Source organism: Terrapene carolina, unplaced genomic scaffold (genome assembly GCF_002925995.2).
Source record: "Terrapene carolina triunguis isolate 2854851 unplaced genomic scaffold, T_m_triunguis-2.0 Scaffold558, whole genome shotgun sequence".
In the NCBI taxonomy this organism is placed as follows: Eukaryota; Metazoa; Chordata; order Testudines; family Emydidae; genus Terrapene; species Terrapene triunguis.
The window spans coordinates 7868932-7883950 of record NW_020664909.1 but is presented as its reverse complement, the minus strand read 5'-3'; the positions used below and the strand labels follow the sequence as shown (position 1 = coordinate 7883950).

General features: G+C 43.4%; 1 protein-coding gene across 1 annotated transcript in view; it reads right to left on the bottom strand.

Annotated features, from left to right (window-relative positions):
* The window catches only part of PLCXD2 (phosphatidylinositol specific phospholipase C X domain containing 2), a 29856-nt gene extending 15073 nt beyond the window's left edge, over positions 1-14783 (bottom strand). Inside the window, exon 1 of the mRNA XM_024200360.2 lies at positions 14699-14783. Coding sequence (XP_024056128.1) covers positions 14699-14783 — 85 coding nt within the window. The remainder of the gene's footprint in view (positions 1-14698) is intronic.
* Positions 14784-15019: the final 236 nt, after the last annotated feature.

Genomic DNA, 15019 nt, shown 5'->3' with positions numbered 1-15019 from the left:
TTTCTTACGACTTTTAGAACCAGGCAGGACTTAAACACCAGACAATACTGAAGGGGAACAGTGCTGCATTTTCAGGGAAATGGACTGGATCAGTGGAAAGATTTTTCTCATTGCTGACATACAAAGTATGATTACTGAAAATTAAAGAACTTTATGTGTAATATTTCAGTGGGTAGCTGGCTGGGTCCACAAATGGCACCGGCATATTAACAGCATTAAAATGTCAATTGTGGACTCTGGCATTACACCTCAGGATTACCTTAGCTGCAGTGATGCCAAACTTCTTAGAGCAAGATTTTCTCTCCACCTAAAATACATTTGCCATTTATAATCAAGAAAATATAGATTCAGCACAAAACACAATCAAAAACAAAAGCATCTGGAAATACACCAATCAGGCTTCAAAAATAACAGATCTGGGAGCATCACGGAAAAGCTACCTGAGAAGCAGCCAAGGAAAGAACAATATTCTGCTATTTCGCAGATGTAAGCTCTACTTTGTACCAGCCATGTGGTACATTGAATGAGATAGAAGCACCTCTGACAAACCCTGAAGGCTTCTGGATACAGGTCATTAACAATCCAGATTTTCTAATCAAAAGATTAACATCTTAAAACATCTCTACTAATCCACATTGAATAGCACATTTGACTTGCTTGTTACCAGGCAAGAGGGGGGGAGAGAGTTAGCCATGATTGACTATATGATCCATATGAACTATCTAGATAAGCATGTCCATTTTTGAATAGTATTCTAACAAAATTCCTTAGTTAATTGTAATATAGCAATTAAACAGGGGGAACACAAAGCCTAGTAACTTAAAGCTTCCTAGAAACTTGTAATTTCAGTATCAGGCATAGGGTATTATAATTAGGGGGGCAGGGGAGAATGGTGTTGAAGAAATAGTTGTCGAAGACACAATACTTGTATGTTAACGTTCTTTTCTACTGCACCATCTCAGATCCAGTCCACTGTTATTGGCTGTCAGCTGTTGGATGGCCTGTGCCAAATCGATTCGATGATCCTGGTCTAGTACTTAGTGTATTGCTGTCAGCATCATGAAAACCACCACCACAACTGGCTGTCTCAGTGGAGCGGAGCAGGACATGGAGGCTACACGACCTTGAACCTAGACTGATGTTCAGTAGGGAAGTGGTTTGCAAAAAACTTACACCGTTGTACCTGTTTGGTGAGTGAACAGAGGACTTGAATCTTGGAGTATGTTTGGCCCTGGATCCTCCTTGAAAAACACAGAATCTGTATCTTGTTAGCCTAGGCCAGAGTTTGAAAAAACTCCACTTGCCTCTCCAGTGTCACAGTTCTTTTCATTGCAACAGGAGAAAATGGAATATTTGGTACCAGCGTGATTAATATCTTCCCCTGTTCGTGAGCTCTGGACTGTGCCTTTGCCTGCATGGAACTCAGAGACAGCTCAACATTATTGCTAGGGAACATTAAGGTCAACCAATGTCCCTCACTTGTGCCCACCAGCCCAGTTCATTCAATGATTTAGAAATACTTAAGCCAAGTAATAGTAACTTTTAACTCACAGCAGATTGGGCGGATTGTCCCACAGGGGAAGTGAAGTGAGAAATCCAATAACTTCCTGACTCCCAGTTAGAATAGTGGAAATACCAGGAAACTACAGGATTTCCACACTGGATCGTCACATCTCCCCCTACTCCATGGTGGGAAATAATGAACAGTAAGCACCGAAGTTGGAATGAAAAAGAAGATGGGAAGATTAATTTGTGATGGCATTAACTCTTCTCCCTAGGAAGGTGCTGTGAATGCCCATTCACCTTGCAGTTAAGTCTCTTTTTGGAGTCCTGAGATGCTGAACACAAGGAAGAATTATTTCCAGAGAGACATAGGGAAAGCAGAATTTACTTTCATGAGGAAAGCCTGTAATGTTCTGGGGACGACCTTGTCTTTACATAAATTGCAATAGGATATCTGTACTGAAAGAGCCACCAAGTTCTGACACTTGCTTTTGGGATTCCTGAGTGGCACCATTGCCAGGAGTCAGTCAATGGCTCTTGTGACCCATGTTGCCAGCAGAGATTTTGGCTGGAGGGTTTCTGCTTCTGACTACTTATTAGGAGGAGTTAGGTCTTAGAGCAAGAGGCCTGAGTTCATCCCAAGACAATGGGTGGCTGGGCAATATGTGACATGCGTTGCTGCAGAGGCTAAGACACAATTAAGGACCTATGCGAGGGAACACTGGACTACTTAGAAGGGGTGTATTTGCACAGGGGAGATTTTTCAAAGACTTACTTCTGAGCTGGTTGATGTAGGTTTTCATCCTCTTGTGAGACCCTCTGGTCTGTATTCATTTTGTCCACAGAGTCACCACACTGTTCAGTGGAAAGGGACATGTCTGAAGAGACATTACACTGATCCAACATTGTGCTCTGACACAGTGAGGGTCAGCGGGCTGTGATCAGGCATGGCAGAGTCTGCCCTACCTCAGATACATAACACCACTAAGAAGTTCCACAGTTCTTTCCAGGCTGTTCTGCCACTTTGTGATAGCATACGAGGGAGGTACTACACCACAGGGCCTAGGGAAAACAGCCTCTCCTTGTTATGATACTCCCCAGAGAAAGAGAGGAAGAGCTAGTATAACATCTTGCCACTGCCCTCCAAAAAGAATAGAAGCAGAGTTGAAAAGAAAGGTGGGAGAAAGCAGAAGCATTGACCTTTTTTTTTATTTCTTGCAGGGGGACTTCTTACACCTAGTAAGTTTCCTAGTACCCTGTGTCCCCGAAAGTAAGACATCCCCCGAAAATAAGACCTACTTCCAGTTTTGCCTCTCGCTGTAATATAAGGCATCCCCCCGAAAATAAGACCTCCCCGATAATAAGGCCACCCCGGAATATAAGGCCCCGAAGCTCCAGGAAAAATAAGACCTCCCCTGAAAATAAGACCTAGCGCATCTTTGGGAGCAAAAATTAATATAAGACACTGTCTTATTTTTGGGGAAACAGGGTAGCAACAATGCTGTCCTCCTGCCTCAGATTTCCAATTACACCAAAGCAGTGTCCATTACTGACAAGTTGGAGATGATGTTATGATCCAGAGATCCTTGCTTTCACTGACTACATTCTCATGAGCATGCATTTTTTGTCTTATTAGTTTTTCTACCCTATTTTTGAATGCTTCATATAATCTGTGTAGCTCAACACTCTAATTTATACTCAGAAATGGTATCATCAACACAGGAATTGCCACGCTGAATCAGACTAATGGCCCAGTTAGTCCAATAACCGGTCTCCAACTGCAGCCAGTATCAGCTGCTAATAGAGAGAAGTGCAAGAAACCCCATAGTAAGCAGTTATGGAATAACCTGGCTACCAGGAAAGGCTCTTTTTAAGACCTACTAATCAGAAGCTGGTATCCAGCATTTCATATCAGGTTTTCATCACTGCTGTGAGATTATTTTCCTCTAGTGGATGATGCATCATTGCTTGGTGAATGTCCACTGAGTTGGGCAGGAAGCCAAGGAATGGGGATTTAAGAAGTTAGCCTTACATCCTCTATTTTTGATCTTTTTTTTCAATCTCATATGCCTCACCTGTCACACGAGTCCAAACTTTAACCCAACAGATGGTCAGCTCAGCTGTCTATGCACTGATTCAATGACATTATCCCCTCAGTCAGCAGCCTATTCCATCAGGACCTCTACAGAGACCTGCTGCAGTTTCATGTTGCTCCCTCCTTGCATGGGGCCACATGGTGAAGGCCACCTACTTCTCTTTGGGGGCCAAATTTTCATGGGGCACAAAAGGTCTCATAAATGAAGATGGGGAAACTGACACAGAGAAAGTGACTTGCCCCAGGTCTCACAGCCAGAACCCAAATCACCTGTCTCCAAGTTCTCACCCTAAAAATTTAATCTGGCTTCCTCTTAACTAACACTTTCATTTAATTTAGCCAGTTAAGACACAAGCCACCGAGGCAACTTTTGGTCAGCAATTACACATGCATCAAAATAATCTTGGCTACACCCACCTTTGGGAGGTACTGAAATATTTGTGTAGAGTTGCACTCATTTAAGGTATGTCATGCACATCTCATTCTGTGAGCAGCATATGCAACTGTGACCTCTTTTTCATGATTTCATACATTCAGAATTTGGAACTGTTTTCCTTTAACAGCTTCTTGTGAATTCAATAAACCAAAGTACACCCCTTCATGTTCTGTGTAATAGATACTCACTTTATTATATGTGGGGCTGGTAATATTGCCTATTAAGGTTGCTTGACACTTTCTCCATTGTAAGACCCTTCATAATATTGCCACACTTTAATTGTTGGGGCTGGGTTGTCTACATCAGGTTGAACATTTTTTGGAAAATTTCAGCCAAAATTGTTCAGCCATTTCTAAGAAGGCAGCTAGGGAAAAATACATAGTTATGTGCATGTTAAAAGATTCCAGCAACTTTTTCTTTTAACAACTTGGGCGCCTCCATGCTTTGGAGCAAGGCCTGAAATTTGGCAGGAGATGACCTTTTTGACAGGGATATGCCTTTTGCCCTCCCTGTGAAAATCTCCTCAAACTGGGCCAGGTTATAAGCCTTTGAAAAATCACATGCTCATTAGAGATGGATTCTAGCAGCTAAAATCTCTCACTGAACATGCTCCATCAGCTCACAACTCTGTTGTGTGGGTGGACTGAGCATGTGCTATTCCCGCAGAGCGATTGAGCATGCTTCCTCCAATCCAAGGCTAGTACAGGGGTGAAGTCAGACTGGCCAGGTAATGGCTGCTCTAAGTTGGGCCCAGGCACTGGACCTATGAGCAGGGACCTCGTTCTCTGGTATTCTCAATGATCCCCCTGCAGATATCCAGGCAGCTTGGAGGAGGAAATCACATGATTAGAATGCAGAGGAGGCAGGGAGTAGAGTTGGACAAGCAGTCTGGTGAGACTGGAACTGGAGATGGGGGGAGAGAAACTGACTGAGTAGCTGGGCAAAGAGACTGGAAAGAGGAGCCTGGAGAGCAGGGGAGGCTGGAAACTGGTGGAGGGTGGACAGAAGGGCTGGGACTGGTTGGGCAAGGAAACTGGCACTTAAAGACTATCATAAAGCATACGTACACATGGAGGGAGGAATAGTGGCAAGATAAGGTAGCCAAATTAAGGTCACTTATGCAATCTCCTACCTTTTGAGTGCTTGACTTTGCAATCTTAGCAATGTTCTTTTAATGTATTTTTGTATGTGTAATTATTTATGTAGTGGCATCTGTCTAAAGATTCCAACCCTGCCTATAGTTCCTAATCAGGAATTGAGATCCGAGTGTGTTAGGTTCTATCCTTGCCCGCTAACCTTAGCCTGGCCTCCCACAATGCACCTGAAATGAAATTTGGAGGCTACCTTCAGCAATCAAGTTTGACTAAAAATATTGCTTCTTAGGATCTGTCTCTCTCAGCCCTTTGAACAGTACTCGTTACCAGTCTCCAGGTGCTGCATAAATCCTAGTATCAGTCTTTGGAACCACCCAGTCTGCCACTATGATTAGCACTGAGCCATTTTATGGTTATTTTACATGCTTAGAACCAGAGGAGCAAGATCCTGGTTATCCCTAAATGCAGGTACAAGGTGGAGAGGACTGAGACAGGAGGTACATAGACTTTTCTCCTCCTAACACAGTGGAAAAACAAAATCCTCATGCTTCTTCACTTCAAGGGGAAGGAGAGTCATAGTGAAGTCCAGGGCATTACACATACCAAACACTAAATACATGGCTGAGGCACATCAAAGCCTTGCACACCTCCAGCCCATGCACCAGCTAGTGGTCTAAAACCAGGTCGATAGGAAGGACCATGGCACACCTTCAAAACCAGTAACTGAAGAGCTGCCTTCTCATCTCTAAACACGCCTGCCTCAGAATTCTGCAAGCACAATGCCTCCAGCGAGTACCACGTATAGTTCAAATTACTAATGAGTAGATTTGGCACAATAAAGAAAGAAAAGCACGCAGTAGCACTAGAAGTGTGTCAAAATTACAAGACTTAATATTTCCACTGGGTGGAGGAGCCACACCAGGCAGGAGATACAATACACCTCCCAAGACATGGTGCTTTCAGATGTTACATCTTTCTCTGGGTATGAAGAGATCACGAGAAGTTACTACATCTGTGAATTCCATGTAGCCAATGCATTCCAAGCACAGCCCTTCTAGCCAGTCCTCTTTCTGCAGCACAGTCATGACCACTCCATACACTTATATGGGAAAGGGTTTGATTGTGATGGAGTGTAGTCAGCCTTTGTGACTCCCTGATAGGGCCCTCACAGTCTTACTACACCCCGCTGGAAGAAGCAGTGAGGAAAAGAGCAGCAAAGGTGGGTCCTCCAAGTTTGCTGAGAGAGGACTCTCTGGAGACACCATTTTGGAAGCTAGAGAGACCTGGCCTGCCAAGGGCTAGAGGGGCTAGCAACAGCAATCAGGGCTCTGCTGGCCCAGATAAAAGGAGCTGCCAGGCCTTAGCCATGCAGTTGTTAGCTGGGACCAGAGGCATGAAGGAGGCGGCTCTGGCCAATGGAGACCAACCATTAGACAGAGTTAATGGCTCGCTGAACTTATACACATGGGTGCATAACTGGCTGGATAACCGTACTTAGAGAGTTGTTATTAATGGTTCCCAATCCTGCTGGAAAGGTATAACAAGTGGGGTTCCGCAGGGGTCTGTTTTGGGACCGGCTTTGTTCAATATCTTCATTAACGACTTAGATATTGGCATAGAAAGTACACTTATTAAGTTTGCAGATGATACCAAACTGGGAGGGATTGCAACTGCTTTGGAAGACAGGGTCATAATTCAAAATGATCTGGACAAATTGGAGAAATGGTCTGAGGTAAACAGGATGAAGTTTAACAAAGACAAATGCAAAGTGCTCCACTTAGGAAGGAAAAATCAGTTTCACACATACAGAATGGGAAGAGACTGTCTAGGAAGGAGTACGGCAGAAAGGGATCTAGGGGTTATAGTGGACCACAAGCTAAATATGAGTCAACAGTATGATGCTGTTGCAAAAAAAGCAAACATGATTCTGGGATGTTTTAACAGGTGTGTTGTGAGAAAGACACGAGAAGTCATTCTTCCGATCTACTCTGCGCTGGTTAGGCCTCAACTGGAGTATTGTGTCCAGTTCTGGGCACCGCATTTCCAGAAAGATGTGGAGAAATTGGAAGAGGGTCCAGAGAAGAGCAACAAGAATGATTAAAGGTCTTGAGAACATGACCTATGAAGGAAGGCTGAAGGAATTGGGTTTGTTTAGTTTGGAAAAGAGAAGACTGAGAGGGGAGATGATAGCAGTTTTCAGGTATCTAAAAGGGTGTCATAAGGAGGAGGGAGAAAACTTGTTCACCTTAGCCTCTAAGGATAGAACAAGAAGCAATGGTCTTAAACTGCAGCAAGGGAGGTTTAGGTTGGACATTAGGAAAAAGTTCCTAACTGTCAGGGTGGTTAAAGACTGGAATAAATTGCCTAGGGAGGTTGGGGAATCTCCATCTCTGGAGATATTTAAGAGTAGGTTAGATAAATGTCTATCAGGGATGGTCTAAACAGTATTTGGTCCTGCCATGAGGGCAGGGGACTGGACTCAATGACCTCTCGAGGTCCCTTCCAGTCCTAGAATCTATGAATCTATGGACTCTTTAATAGCCTGGAAGGTGTTCACTTGGACTTTGTGAGTTGGCCAAAAGGCCAAGCCACTGAAAACCCACAAAGGTTGGCTGGCAGCCTGCAGGGAGCACCATGGGCGAGAGGAGGACTGTGGTACCGCTCCCCGTTGCTAGGAGGCACTCAAGAGGTGAATGCTCCTTTACAGCATCCCTGCTAGAGAAGCCACAATTTGATTCAGAAAGCAGGTAAATAATGATCAGGAATGTAATTTTTAGGCTAAAATTCTACCAGTGCAATAGAAAAAGATATTGCAGTTAATAATCACAGTGGGACTTGGGCTAAGGGCACAATAGGTCTTTTTCATTTGTAATTTCTGTGAAATCAAGTCTACCTGCTGTGAATGCTTCTGAGCCAAAACATAATAGCTAGGACAAAGTTAATGCCCTAGTGCTTCATTCTCTAGTCTAAGGTATCACCCAAACTCAATGAATCCCCCTAATCTAAGGAATGAAATAGTCAATGCTTTTGCTCATTACCATGATCCAATGTGCGGAAGACTGGACTAACCAACCGCTCAATAATGTTTCAAGTGAACATCTGCTAGCTTGCTTTGCTGGCTCCTTGAACAATGGGGACACAGCAGCTTATCATGATCTGAGTAAGTGTTTAGGACTGCAGGGGGAGAGAGTACTTGAGTGTCAGGGAATAAACAGAAAGTTCAGCCTGTCCTAATAAAAAGAATTGTGTCAGTCTGATGAAACTGGGAAGCAAGGCTATATCCAGCTAAACCATTCCACAGATACCAACAAAGATCCTAGGCTGCAGCCAGGATGTCAGATCTGAACTGTGATATTGGAGAAATTGTTTAGAAAAACAATTCATTGAAAGTGCAACCACCACAAATCATGCCCACTGTTGCCTTGAATTTTGTAAAATGAACAACTCATCAATGATTAGATATTCTCAGCAAATTCTTTAAAAAGGAGGTTTATTTACTGTGCTAGAATAGTAGCTCAGTGAATACTAATGTAGCACAAGCAAAACTTTGTCAGATACATCACTTCTCACATTTATAATGGAGAAAATAAGAATACCGATAAAGACAAAAGTTAAATTATTTTTGTTAGGAGGCGGTAGAAGGGGACAGAAGTGTACAAAACTGGTATTTTTTATATATATATTTGCACTGAAACATTTGTCACTTTGTTCTGAGCAGTACAATACCCTTTTATATTTTGTGTTCACGTTAACCTTCAAAAACGCCAATTTTGAACCCACCTTCGTGTGGACTAGATGCATTTTTTACTAAAATGGGCTATTTTCAAGGGAATTAGTTTAATTAAATTAATAATTTTTTTCAGCAAAATGAGCCCACTTGAGTATAACACAAAATAGATTAAAAATGGTGAGTTAATTAATCTATGGCTGAATTTTTTTCTCTCTCTCTACAAAAAGATATCGAGGTATCTTCCTTGGAATGAACTATAACGGGGAATCTCACATCTCTGTCTGGATGATACTAGATTGTGCTGCATTTTATTCTTGATGCTTATGGTTTTCAGATCTATTCCGTATTTAGTAAAAGCAAGAGAAGAGCCTAAAGTGAAACTCCGGAGGTGAACACAGCTAAGCTGTGCAGCATAGGTCAAAATCCACATCTGGATTCAAATGTCTCAAAGGTCCGTTCTACCTTGATTGCAGGTTAAATCAACATAGGAATTGCCATACTGAATCAAACCGCTGGTCCATCTCCAAAATGTAATTACCATTACCAGCTGCTTCAGAGGCAGAACCAGGCAATAACCTGTACCCAGGGAATGTTTCTTCCTAGCCCACTCAATAGCTAGAGGCTGTCTCATGCCCTGAAGCAACAGGGTTAATCCACCTTAAACCTTTTCTATTTTTAAAGATAGTATTTATTGTTAAAACTCTGGATATTTTGTGTTCTGTATAAATGTCTAATCCTTTTTTGAATACTGTCAAGTATCTGAGAATTGAGCTCCACTGTCTAACTGTGTGTTGTGTGTAAAAGTATTTATTTTTATACATTTTGAATGTTCCAGCTATCAGTTTAATTAAACATCCCCTTGTTCTTCTAGAAATTTTCCATCTACCTTCTCTAAAATGCTGAATACAAGCAGTCCCAAAAGCTAGGGTGTTTGGGGGCAGAGGGGGGAAGAGCAAATGCACTCAAATTAGGTACCCCCTTGATTTAAAATCAAAGGGTTACTGGTAGCATATACTCCATGAACAGCCCTGGACTTTACTGTTTGGCTTGATTTCTTTCTAGGGTATTGGTTGTTTGGTTTGTTGTTCTTGTTAGAAACTAATTTATTCTTTAATGGAATGATTTTATTTTTAATATATGTTGAAGGTGCTTAGATCTTTCAGTTATCTAGCCCACTCCAAGTCTATGCAGGCTTGTTCCCCACAGACATTTTCCAGCATTTTGTCCTGTCTGGTTTGAAAAGTCCCAAACAATGGAGTCTCTTTTGCTAAATAAATGTCATGATTCTGTGAAAAAATGCAACATTATTTTGAACATACTAAACAAGAGCTCAACAGGTCCAAATCCTTATATAGTCAGAGACCCTTGTCCCCATCTCTCCAAAAAGGAGAGTTACTCTTCCAAGGTAGCTATTCCTCATCAGCACCACATGGAGCAGAAATGTGTATTTCTCATTTAGATTAATAAAGCCTCCCTCCATGTCACAGCCCTTAGTCAATATTCCTTAATGAACCCAATCATTGCTGTAAACTGCTGGAATGTTGATCCATGAAGTGATCCTTTTCTTACATGCTGCTGTTGACTTGCCTTGGCTCCTTTACAGGCTGCTTTATCATTGATTACACCAATACTCTATTTCATACACAAGTTTGGTAGGATGGAAATGGAAAACAAACAAACAATTTGTTGAGTGCTGCTGTCCATTTGCATTTTCCACTCTTCCCTTCCCTTCACACTCCCTCCCTGTCTTCTGTATTCACAGGCTACATGACAGGCAACTGTGTCTAGCTGTCAACTTTCATCACCAAATCCACAATGTGAAGGTTGCAAGAAAGACAGAAAGTCTGGCTTATGATCAGGAAACATACAGCATGTTGAGGTTTCCAAGCCTACCATCATTAACTTTTCTGGTTCCTCTGCTGCAACTACCATGCTGCCAATATCCATTCACAACACTTGACTGAAATTAATAGACAGTTACAACATATCCAATACACTGAATAGCACAGCAGGTGCACATCCTGCCTGCAACCTTTGGCAGGCATATGTGCCGAACACATCTAAGCAGCATCTTTATTGTTGTTAGTATTATTATCGCATATTACCGCTGCTACAGCTGGTTGAAAATTAGAATTTCTGTCTCCTGAGAAACGTCTAAGTTTGTTTTTGTCAGTTACTGGGGTGAAAATTTTGGGGAAAACATTTGTGGAATAGAAAATTCCAGAGAATATGGATTTGGAAGTGTCAAAATATTTTGTTTGGAGGTTTTTGGTAAAATGACACATTGTGACAGTCATGAACCAAAATGTTTTGTTTTAGGTCAGTTCATCAGTGAACTGCATCTAGCTGAGGTGCTCTGGTGCTTCATGGGAGTTGCAGTTAGGGTGCCTCATGTCCCAGTGGCTTCCCATGAAAATGTCTAGAACGTCAATGTATTTGCCACAACATGCATACCGGGGAAATTATGATGGCTTTAGGAGACTATTGCAAGGAACTTGGCAGTGCTGCACTTGAGCAGAGTCCAAAAAGGAAATATCATAAGGAACAATCTATAGCAGTTACCACTAAAATCTTCACAGCTGATGTTTGCAGGTAACAAATGTTGCTGAAAGGCTCTCCATAATCAGTGCAGCCTAGTGGAGAGAGCACTGGACTGTGTCTCAGGGGACTTGGGCTCAATTCCTGGCTCTGCCATTGGCCTGCTGGGTGACCTTGGACAAGTCACCTCCCTTCCTTGAACCTCAGTTTCTCCCTCTGTAAAATGGGGACGATGATACTGACCCGTAAAGTGCTGTGGCAACTACAGATGAAAAGTGCTATATAAGAACTGGATTATTAAGTACAATGAGACTGTGAAACTGTAAAATAGGCATAAGAGACAATATTTTAATGGCAACCACTATACTTGAATCTGCTGAATATAAAAATAGTGAGCTGACTTACAATTACATTGTGACCTTTTCTCTACAGAACAACATAAGTAGTCTCTACTATAAAGCATTCATATTGAATGACTAATTAATATATGCAGTAGGGATGATTTTTACATTACTCATCAGTATTGCCCATGGCTAAGAACAGCATAAGCATTAATAATTAAGTATAACCCCCGCCTGCTTCCAGCCCTACCTAGCAACATGAGAAATATATTTCAAAAGTAACATTAAAGGTATTAGAGTATGGGAGAGGAAAGGGAAGGCAGTACAGATAAATACCAATTCTTCCAGAGCTTGAATCTCTGTTTGAAATTCACACCTGTTCCCATATCTGAAACGGATATCAATACTAGAATTCACCTTTACAAAACCTGACTTGATTAAATATTTGGACTCCATTTTAGACATTGCCAGTACTAGAAAGGTTTAGTTCCTGAATATGGTGTTTGCTGTGGTTTCTTTCTTGATTTTTTTCTTTCTGTTTTACAAACAGGAGCCACCTACATCTCTCACTTGGACTAGAGTTGGTCAAAGGCTAGGAAGATGACAGATGCACTGTTGTTTACATAAAAGTCTAAGCTCTAGTTCGCTGTGACAGATGGGGTTATATTACTTGTCATTCAGAGGTATTTGCACAGCCACCAAGCATCAATGAAAATGTTTTTCAATTCCAGGTTTCATTATTTTTAGCATGAATGATTAATTAATTTGAAAAATACTTCACAAAAGTAAATTATTAGTTGTTCTCCTGTTTTAAAAGCTTTCAGGTCATTCGGGAACAGAAATACTAACTTGTGACTTAGGCAGCCAAACACACAATATGAATAGTGGAAGCAAATGTTGTATGACCTCACATGTAAGCCTAAAGTTATTTGGGCCAAGTGTCTGGCCAGTACTTACGAATGACTGCCATGCGAGCAGGGGACTGGACTCAATGACCTCTCAAGGTCCCTTCCAGTCCTAGAATCTATGAATCTATGACTGATAAATTTGAAGAAAGCCAGGATTGACTCATGAACTCTTCACAAAACTAGAAGGGACTAAGGTCAGGCTGAGATTTCTGAAACAGTTTAAGGAAGCTTGCCTCCTGCCAAATCTCACTGAATTTCCACAGGATCCGAGCACCCAACCAGAGCCCTGCACAGGACTATTTTTTTAAAATCCCATTCCTGTCCCACCCTGCAATACCCACTCCCACCCATGCTCACAGTTTCTTGCATTTTTATCCTGCACCCTTCTGCAAAAACCATAGATCCCGCAAATCCCACCAGAAAGACAGATTCCCCCATGCTACTTTTTAAAAAGTCAGTTAGTGTGTATATATATACACACACAAACAGAATTCAGACACAATTTTTACCTCCAAAAGAAAAAAAAACAAATCTTGCTTAAACCATGTAAAAATATAACTCCTGTTATAATGACATCAAATCTCTTTTTATCCCTCACTTAAATTTAAGTAGTAAAACCTTTATTTAAAACAGAAAAACTTGCTTTACATTGCTGAAATTCTATTTCTGACAAACTGAGGGGAGATTTAGTGTTTTCCTGCAAATTACTGTAGTTTTCTCCCCTCCCCTCCCCCATCCCACCCGCACATAGTACATTTTACTTGGATAACAAGAATATCCCAGAATTGTCATAATAAATATCAGAACAATAAATAACATTGCAAGGGATACAAACCCATGCTTCAGGGCATAAACCAACTTCTAACTATTGGGGGGATTGGAGTAAACGCCAATGTTACTATATGACAATCCTCTGAAGCAGGTGGTACTGGCTATGATCAGCAATGTGTACTGGACTTGATAGCACAGTGGTCTCCACAATTCCTATATAGCTTTCAGTAGAAAGACTCAAGTGCTAGACTGCTTCATTCCTATTTTACTACCTATAGATGAGACATAGATCCCAGATTGAACGTCAGTTAATTGATCTCATAGATTACGGGTTCCTCAGTTCCGGAAGGTGTTCAGACACAGGCATTACCAGAGCAGAACAATGATTCATCTAGTCTGGCATCCTGGCTCCACCAGTAGCCGGTGCTGGATGCTTCTGAGGGAAGGTCACTCCCTCCTCAATAATGTACTCACTTGTGTAATAATACACCATAGAGGTGCGTGGGAGGAGAGAATGTTTCTTGACCTCAGCTGGTGAACAGCTGACCCAGAGCAGAAGGTGATAAAATAACCCCGGAAATTAAATTTTACCCTAGCTAACCACACACTTTGCAGTAAGTGGCAACCAACACTGGGTATGGTTGTTTCAAACCAAACAAACAGAAACAACCCCCAGCCAAGTCTAGAGAAGGTAATTTGGGGGTACTCACGTCTCTTAGACCTGGGTGATAAAAACAGTGCAACTCGCACAGGGGCTTTGTCTTGGGTCAGCCTCCAAAACAATCAGCCCCCCTCCACCAATCCGCAGGTGCGTTCACACGGCCCCTCCCAGTGCCTAGCCCCGAGCTTTGCAAAGTGTTTCTTTTCAAGCAACCAGTTCGGGCGCCGAAACTTGTCCCGAGAGGAACAGCCCACCCCGAACCACTTGCGCTGAGCAGTTCCCAGCCAGTCTCGGGCTAGCACTCCCGGCAATGGGCTCCCTCCTGCGCGCTGCCTTTTCTCCTGGTCACCCCCTGTGCAGCACCGAGCGCGCCCCAGAGCAACCCGCCCGGCCATAGGACCGACATCCCTGTCCAAGGGGCAGCATCCCCCGCCCGGGTACGCGTGGCTGGCTGGCTAGCGCGGGTCATGGGCACGTTACTGACTGGGGGAGGGGGCAACTCTGGTGGCCTTAACCCGCGGGCTGTCCCTCCCGGGGCACCTCTCGCCCCTGGCTGCTCCGCGGGGCTCGTCCCAGCGCCGGCCGGTGGCGGCGAGCCAGGCGCGCAGAAGGACGCGTTACCTGGGATGGCCAGATGGGCCAGCGGGAAGGTGCTGAGGGCGGGGGCGAGGGAGCCCATCCAGTCCGCGTTGCTGCCCTCTGCCATCCTCCCGCCGCTTCGCCGGGGCTGCGTGCTCGCGGCTACCGCGGGGCTCGCCTGCAGCCATCCATCAGCTCCCCCGGGGCCGCCCGCCCTTCGCCTCTCCCGGGGCAGGGTCCGGCTCTTGCCGCCGCGTGGGCACCAATTCCCTCAGCCGCCCTGGCTGCGCGCAACTTGGTACCGCGCCCCCCAGAGAGGGCAGAGGAGCCGGCGGACATGCCCTGCCCGCGCCTCCCTGCCTG